The following is a 7,500-nucleotide window of genomic DNA, read 5'->3' as shown; positions in this document are numbered from 1 at the left end:
AAAGTCACGTGGGTCTTGCGAATGTAAACACTGCTCCAGCGTGACTGTCAGGTGGGTTGATGCTTGGTATGGGAAGGGGGCTCACGCTGGCCTATTTTGGGGGGGTTATTTCTATGGGTATTGGTATTGTTGGGAGGGGGGGGTTAATTGGTATTGTTGCTGTTTTGATTATTTTTTGCTTGTTTGTTTTTCTATGGCTGTGTAGTTTTTTTGGTGGGTGGTCTTATCATTCATTGCTATTTGTATTTTTGTTGTTGTTATTATTATTATAATTTATGTTTTGTTATGATTGTTATTGCTGTTATGGTCATTTGTACATGTTATCATATTACTGCAATTGGTATTTTTCGTCATTATTTTATATACATTAGATCGTAGATAAATGTTTTTCAAGAGAAAGTCGTTTCTGATTTACAGATACTATTATGTTATATATATATCTGTCTCACCGACAATAATAACTTCGTCATGTTGCAGCCACTCATCTAGCCCCCCCTCTCCCCCCTCCCTCGACTCCGCCATCTTTAACGGTTCCTTTCTGTTTTTTCTTTCTTTCTTTCTTTTTTCTTTTTTTTCTAAATCATCTTCCCGCCTAAAGTAACCCGAGACTGTAGCCTATACATACAGAATATTCCATCCAATACAAACACCAGCTGTGGCTCTTGGAAACACCAGCTGTGGCTCTTGGGACGCCTGTTATTTGTTGATTGTTCTTGTTTATTTATTTATTTATTTATTTCTCAGCCTGAGGGGAGTGACGGAAGGCAAGCAGTACAACGCGATTCACGATGCAAGCAGCGCCGAGTCACTGAGCGTGCAGTCGACTCCAACCTCACCGCGTTCGGCCAGGTTTGTCTCGTTCGTCCGTGATTTAATAACCCTTTCGCGACGAGCCAGCATTTGAAGATGGTCTGTCTCTTCTAGATATGTGTCATGTGAACACTGGGGTATTGATGAGCATTATATAGGATATAAGAACACTGTGATACTAGTTTGCATATGGTGGTATGAGGCTATCTATAGTTACATAACTGAAGGAATGGATAGCTTGTAATTTTAACAGAATACGAAATGCAGTGATTCCACCCCGTAAAACATGCCCAGCGCGGATTTTTTTCGGTGATCTAATGACTTGTCTCGGTGACTTAATGACTGTTTATACAAGTGTTGGTTGAGGGTTTTGACAGCTATATGAGAGGATATCGTTAAGGGTATTTTGTTAAGTCTGTTTTTGTTCTTTTCTTTATGTTTTAGTTTTGACATAGATTTTTACGAATGTAAATTTACATCATTATTTACTAATGAGACACAATTGACCAAAGATGACAGTTTTAAGGTATTCATATCGTTATTGAAACCTGAAAACGACAATTTTTGTGTTCATATCAAGTTATAGTTGTGCAATTTCACTATTTACACCACGCTCTCCCTTCTCTCTTCCACAACGACTCCCTCCCTCCAGGTGGGCCGGGCTGTGGCTCGCCGTCTCCGGCCTCCTCCACCTCCTCATCTACCTGTCCGCCACCTTGCTCATGCTCATCGCCATGACCATGAACGTCTACCTCATCCTCTCGATGGGCATCGGCGTCGCCTGTGGGAAGGTCGCCACCTTCCTCGCCCGCTGCAGGATAGAGGACGGCCTGTGCAAGTGACGCCGGAATAAGATTTCCCCGAGGATGTGGACGGTGGCGGCGGCGGCGGAGGCGGAGGTGGAGGCGGAGGTGGATGTGGATGCGAACGGCCGCCCTCGCACGACGCACTTCTGAGGGTTCTCGCTGCAGACAGTTCTACGATGGAGAGATTCTATTTGTGTAGTCAAGGGGGAACACTCTAAGAATACTAGGAAGGAATATATTCACGTTGGCTAAAGGAAGGGATGGTAAACAAGGCAATTAAGATGGCGAAAACGTCCAGACGAAGATTAGTGAAACAGCAGGAAATTCAGAGAGTCACAGTTTGAGACGAGCATCCGTATCCTTAGTCACTTAGTCACACGGTCTTCGCCGTCGGCTTTGCCTCGTCGCATCCAAGTCGCATTCTTTTCGGTTTGTCCAGACGCACTTTACGAAATAGCAATGAAACGATGGCCATGGCTTTCGTGCGGGAGATGGTTGACGAAGGCAAGTGGACGAAAGTTAAAAGTATTACGGCATCTCTATTGTCCTTCATTGCACCTTACGACGGCCGTGGCAAAGGGCTAGGGATACGACCACACAATGATGCTCCTCCAGACACGAGGCCCTTTTTTAAATGCCTTCTCTCATTGTTTAAGGAGAGAATGTCGTTATCTGTGTTGATATATTAATTGGATATTTGCCATTTATGACAAATGAAATTTTGTAAATTTTAAAAGCCAGTGATCTCTCGAAAATGCCCGCAATAAAAGAATGTTCTAGCTGTCTCAATATATCAAGATTTTTTCATGTTGTTTTACGTATAGACTGGACATTTCCAATATGGATAAGGCACATACTATGAAAATACAGTGAAATTGTTTTTTTGCGAATTAATAAGAAGAGATTGTGAGTAAAAGAGTAAACCAGTAAAAGGCAATTTGCCTTAAAATGAATATGACAATTACGACAATGAGGAATATTTTTTTGAGAAATACGGAAATCCCACTCTACGTATTTCTCAAGGGGACATAGCTCTAAAGTTTTGTTAGGGTTGTGATTATTGAATAAGTAATTAAATACATCTAATAAAGAGTGGATGAATGAATAGTCAGAAATATATATATGTGGATTAGATAAAGACCATAATATAGTTACAATCGGTCATAGTACACATGTATCAAAGGTATTTGAGTAATCTCTTAAGAAATTGTATAATTAATTATGTGTTGTATTACTAGGCAAGGAGAGTAAAAACATATCTATATATGAGTATATCTGTCTGAAGAAACCAGTAAGGTAACAAAAGGGTATTTCCTCACCGGATTACAAACAGAACCAAATCAGCTTTAACCATGGAGAGCCATTTTTCCGTAAGGATTTAAGTTCAGACTAATTTGTCTATAAGTTCACTGCCCCCCCCCCCTCCCCCTCCTGCATCTACTCTCCCCTTCGTCTACGACACCGAAGAACCACCACAAAGGGGGCGTGATTTATACTGAACCACATCAAGCCTTAGAAGATCTGTGATAATATTAGTAAGGCTCATTGGGAAGGGAACATTAATTCTTAAGGTAGCAGGTACTATGTATTTTTCATATGCATATGTATACAGACATGTACAATTGTACATTTGCATACACACACTATCACTCCCATACACCCTACCACATACATACATACATACGTACATATAAACACACACACACACACACACAAACACACACACACACACACACACAAACACACACACACAAACACACACACACACACACACACACACACACACACACACACACACACACACACACACACACACACACACACACACACACACACACACACACACACACACACTTTAGTTTCTTTATCAAAGAATATATAAATTTAAGTTGAAAATCATCAAATGCAGACAAGAATATTTTTCTGTAAGCATTCAAAGCTTTGGTAAACAATTATTGGCACATATTAGCATCGATGATCTTATATATAGTGAATGAGGCTAATTAAAAATATATGAATCTAAATGTAAAGGTAGGTTTAAACTGAATGTCAAAAATCAGGAGTCAAAATGACAAATCTACAAGGTGAAATGACACTCAGAGTATGCATTTGTGCTCTGAGAGGTGAGTGTAAACAGTGAAAAAGTTAGCGACACCTTCACCCTAATAGTCTGGTGGCGGTTTAGACATGCTTGCACTTCCACTGCTCTGCTCCGCCTTGATTCCCTGAAGCGTCTGCAGAACCTGTATTCTGAAGGAGAGCTTCTGGTGCTCGTTCAGAGTCCTCACGGCCGGGAGCATCGACATGAAGAAGTCCCTGTCATCGTCATGCTGCTGTTGCTGGCAATGGTGGCGGTCCTCCAAGTGGCACAGCCTCTTGTCGTCCAGGGGCAACTTCCTCCTCTTCTCGCTGGGTTCTGCAGTCGCCGTCGGGTCGCCGTTGTAGGCACTCGGGGGCGCGCTCTCCGTCGCGGCCGCGCCTTGGGGGGACGGGAGGCCGTTGGCGGCCGCTCTGCTCCCGATGACTTTGCCGAGGAAGGAGAGGTGCTCGGAGAAGAGGTAGCGGCGGGAGGGCGCTGCGCCGGACTTGCTCTCGCTCTTGAACCTCTTGCAGTCCTTGATGTAGGAGTCGCGGATGCTCTTCCACCGGGCTTGGATCTCCTTCCCTGCAACGAAGGCTCTCTCCGCTGTCAATGGAGGCTAGGGACTGAGGGGTCGAGGATGCAATCAAACATAGGGAAAGCGCGTCGACGAACAGACGACATATCAATGAAGGCACAAACAAGCGCACACACATATACACACACACACACACACACACACACACACACAACAACACACCAAAAACACAACACACCACAACCCAAAAAATACCCACCCCCCCCCCCACACACAAACACACACACAAATACAAAAAAAAAGAAAAAAAAGCAGCAAAATGAAGCATTCCTACGCCAGACGTAGAGGAATGCTTCAGCAAAATTTTCTGTTGCAGACGTAACAGGTTGGTGTTGACTGTTAACCTGATTAGTAATAAATCTGTTTTATTTTTAATTGTTCTGATTTGATTTGATTTTAAAAAATAACACACACGAGGGAATCTTTCACGATTCTCTATGAAAGAACGAAAAAAAATCTAGAGAATATTACAGACATTCCAAAGCAGATGGTCTGCCGTGAAGTATCACCATACGTGTTTCATAACGCTGTTGGTTTTTAAACTCTGTAGTGAGGGTGGACTAAATTATGGTATAAAAGCAATAGAATTATAATTTATAAGCAATGAAGAGCAAAGACTGTGTGTGGTATTCCTAGTGTATCTGTTACATTCTGTCAACCATTATAGTGATTATGACATCTGCGCCCCCTGTGTGAGACCCTGTGATGAAATTATTTGCATTCAATCTCTCTCTCTCTTTCTCTCTCTCTCTCTCTCTCTCTCTCTCTCTCTCTCTCTCTCTCTCTCTCTCTCTCTCTCTCTCTCGCTATCTCTCTCTCTTTCTTTCTCTCTCTCTCTCTCTCTCTCTCTCTTCTTTTCTCTCTCTCTCTCTCTCTCTTTCTCTCTCTTCTCCTCCTTCTCTCTCTCTCTCTCTTTTCCTTCCTCTCTCTCTCTTTCTCTGTTCCCTCCTCTCTCTCTCTCTCTCTCTCTCTCTCTCTCTCTCTTTTCTTTTTTTCTCTCCCCCTTTCTCTCTCTCTCTTCTCTCCTCTTTCTCTCTTTTTCTCTCTCTCTTTCTCTTTCTCTTTCTTTTTCCCTTTTTCTTCCTCTCACTTCACTCCTCTCTCTCCCTTTTTCTCTTTTCTTTTCCTCTCTCTCTCTCTCCCTTCTCGCTATCTCTCTCTCTCTTTTTTTCTTTCTCTCTCTCCTCTCTCTCTTTTTTTTTCTCTCTCCTCTCTCTCTCTCCCCCTCTCTTTCCCTTTCTTCTCTCTCCCCTTTTCTCCTTCTCCCCTCTCCCTCTTCTCTTCCTTTCTTTCTCTTCTTCTCTTCCCCTCTCCTCCTCTCTATTCCTCTTCTCTTTCGCTCCTCTCTCTCCTCTCTCTCGCTCTCGCTTTTTCCCCGAGCAACAATCTGCACTGAACAGTGTATTAGCAAGGTTTTTCCTCCCCCCCCGGGGAAATGCGGAAGGAGGAATCCTCCAACAACCTAAACCCCCTCCCCCATCAACATCCGATCCCCCAACCCCACCTGACCACCCCAAAAACAACCCTTTTCCCCTTTACATCACCCCCCCCTACCAGAAGCCCTTCCCCCCAAATCCCAAAAAATAAGCACACTAAAAAACCACTCCCCCCTACACCTTCCTTGGCAGTATCCAAACCAATGCATCTTCTAGTTCCCCTACCACCACCCCCTCTCCTGACATCCATCCCCCCCCCCCACCTTCCAGGCAGTACCCACAACAAATGTCTCCTAGTTCTCCCTCACCACCCCACCCCCCCCTGACACCCTCCCCCCATCCTTTCCCACACCAGCAAGCAGACTGCGCCCCTTGCTGAAGGTCAGCCGCCCCCCCCCCGGCGCCAGAAGCGTTTGCCGAGGAACCCGAGACATAAACAAAGTGTGAGGAACGAAGCTTCACCAAGTAACACCAAGAAAAGTACGTTAGAAACAGTAAAAGGAAGAATAATAAAAAACCTTTTTCCACCCAACCGAAGGGGAAGAGGCAAACTCCCCACGTCCCCGGGAGTCCCTGCCCCCCTACCACCTCCCCTAACACAAGCCCCACCGCTCGTCATAAATAACTACGAAACAGCGGAACACATCAAACCCAAAAGCAAACGAAAAGGTTTCGTCCCCGTTACCTCAAAAAAACAAAAAAGAAAAAACAAGGGGGGAAAAAGCAATCAGAAAACCCCCTACAATTTCCCGACCGCCCCCAAGGTTATATTTTATATACTGCTGTCATCCGGATACAAAGAAAAAGAATTGAAGATTCCCGTTAAAAATTTTGACGATATCAATTTTTTAAAGCTTCAAAACTAGATGACAATGAAAATTTTCAAGTTCCCTGTAACATAAGAGGCAAAGAGTAAATTTAGAATTTTTTAGAATCCCATGTGTTCCCGATAACGAAAGGTTTTCTTAAAAAGAAACAAGTACAAAAACCCAGCAGATTTTGACCGCGCAAAACGTCGCGCGGGCCCGTGATTTGGTCACGAAATCTTTTAAAAAAAAGAACATATATGCACAATCTTCCCGGTCCCCGAAGAAATTGTATTGTTAGTAAAGGAAAGAAATTAGACATACTCTGGTTAGTGAAACTGGCTCCCCCAGGAAAATGATAAGTAACTTTCAACCCTTCCAAAAATTTTCAAGTTTATCGATGTGGGTCAGGGGGAGGAGGTGGAGATGTTTTGTTTAAAGGGTACCCCTTTAAATAAATGGATATCAACTACAACAGTTAAAATACTGCCGTAGAAAATGTCGGGTTACGTACAAAGAAATGCTTCCTTCCTCATTATTGGCGCCGTTTTATAGGGATCCCCCGCAAAATCTGAAACTTTTTTTAATATTTGAAAAAAGGTTTTTTTGGAAAGTCCTTAAAAAAAAAATCACTTTTTTATCTTAGGTGACTTAAATGATGATTTAATAAACCAAATGCTAAATTTTGCAAAGTTTAAACAAGAAAAAAAAACTAGAACAAGTGATCAAAAAACCACAAGGGGGCACAGAAAAAAACTCGTCTTTATTAGATGTATAATAACGAAAGATTTTAAAACCATCTCCATACAACGTCTTATTTATGTTTCTGATCGAACTTATTACGATGACTTGAAATAAAAAAACCCAAAGCACCCCCGGTTACAAAAACTTTTCGGCTTCAATCACTATGACCCCCGTCATTATGGAAAGCTAAATATTAAAAACCAAAACCCATTTAAATTTT

At 42.8% G+C, this 7,500-nt stretch overlaps 2 protein-coding genes across 3 annotated transcripts in view; one reads left to right on the top strand and one right to left on the bottom strand.

The window, feature by feature from the left end:
- The window catches only part of LOC122248071 (uncharacterized), a 44,614-nt gene extending 41,197 nt beyond the window's left edge, over nt 1-3,417 (top strand). For both annotated transcript variants that reach the window (XM_043007885.2, XM_086544025.1), the window contains 3 exons: nt 1-51; nt 745-849; nt 1,463-3,417. The exon at nt 1-51 is cut by the window's left edge and continues 39 nt beyond it. In XM_043007885.2, the coding sequence (XP_042863819.2) occupies nt 1-51; nt 745-849; nt 1,463-1,652 (346 nt within the window). In that variant the 3' untranslated portion in view covers nt 1,653-3,417. The remainder of the gene's footprint in view (nt 52-744; nt 850-1,462) is intronic.
- A 63-nt stretch (nt 3,418-3,480) lies between these two features.
- Nucleotides 3,481-7,500, bottom strand: part of LOC122248078 (uncharacterized) — a 12,250-nt gene continuing 8,230 nt past the window's right edge. The window contains exon 2 of the mRNA XM_043007895.2: nt 3,481-4,281. Within this exon, the coding sequence (XP_042863829.2) occupies nt 3,779-4,281 (503 nt within the window). The 3' untranslated portion in view covers nt 3,481-3,778. The remainder of the gene's footprint in view (nt 4,282-7,500) is intronic.

Source organism: Penaeus japonicus, unplaced genomic scaffold (assembly GCF_977035675.1).
Source record: "Penaeus japonicus unplaced genomic scaffold, GWHDUDI00000001_assembly GWHDUDI00000014, whole genome shotgun sequence".
NCBI lineage: Eukaryota > Metazoa > Arthropoda > Malacostraca > Decapoda > Penaeidae > Penaeus > Penaeus japonicus.
This window is presented reverse-complemented; position numbering and strand designations above follow the sequence as displayed.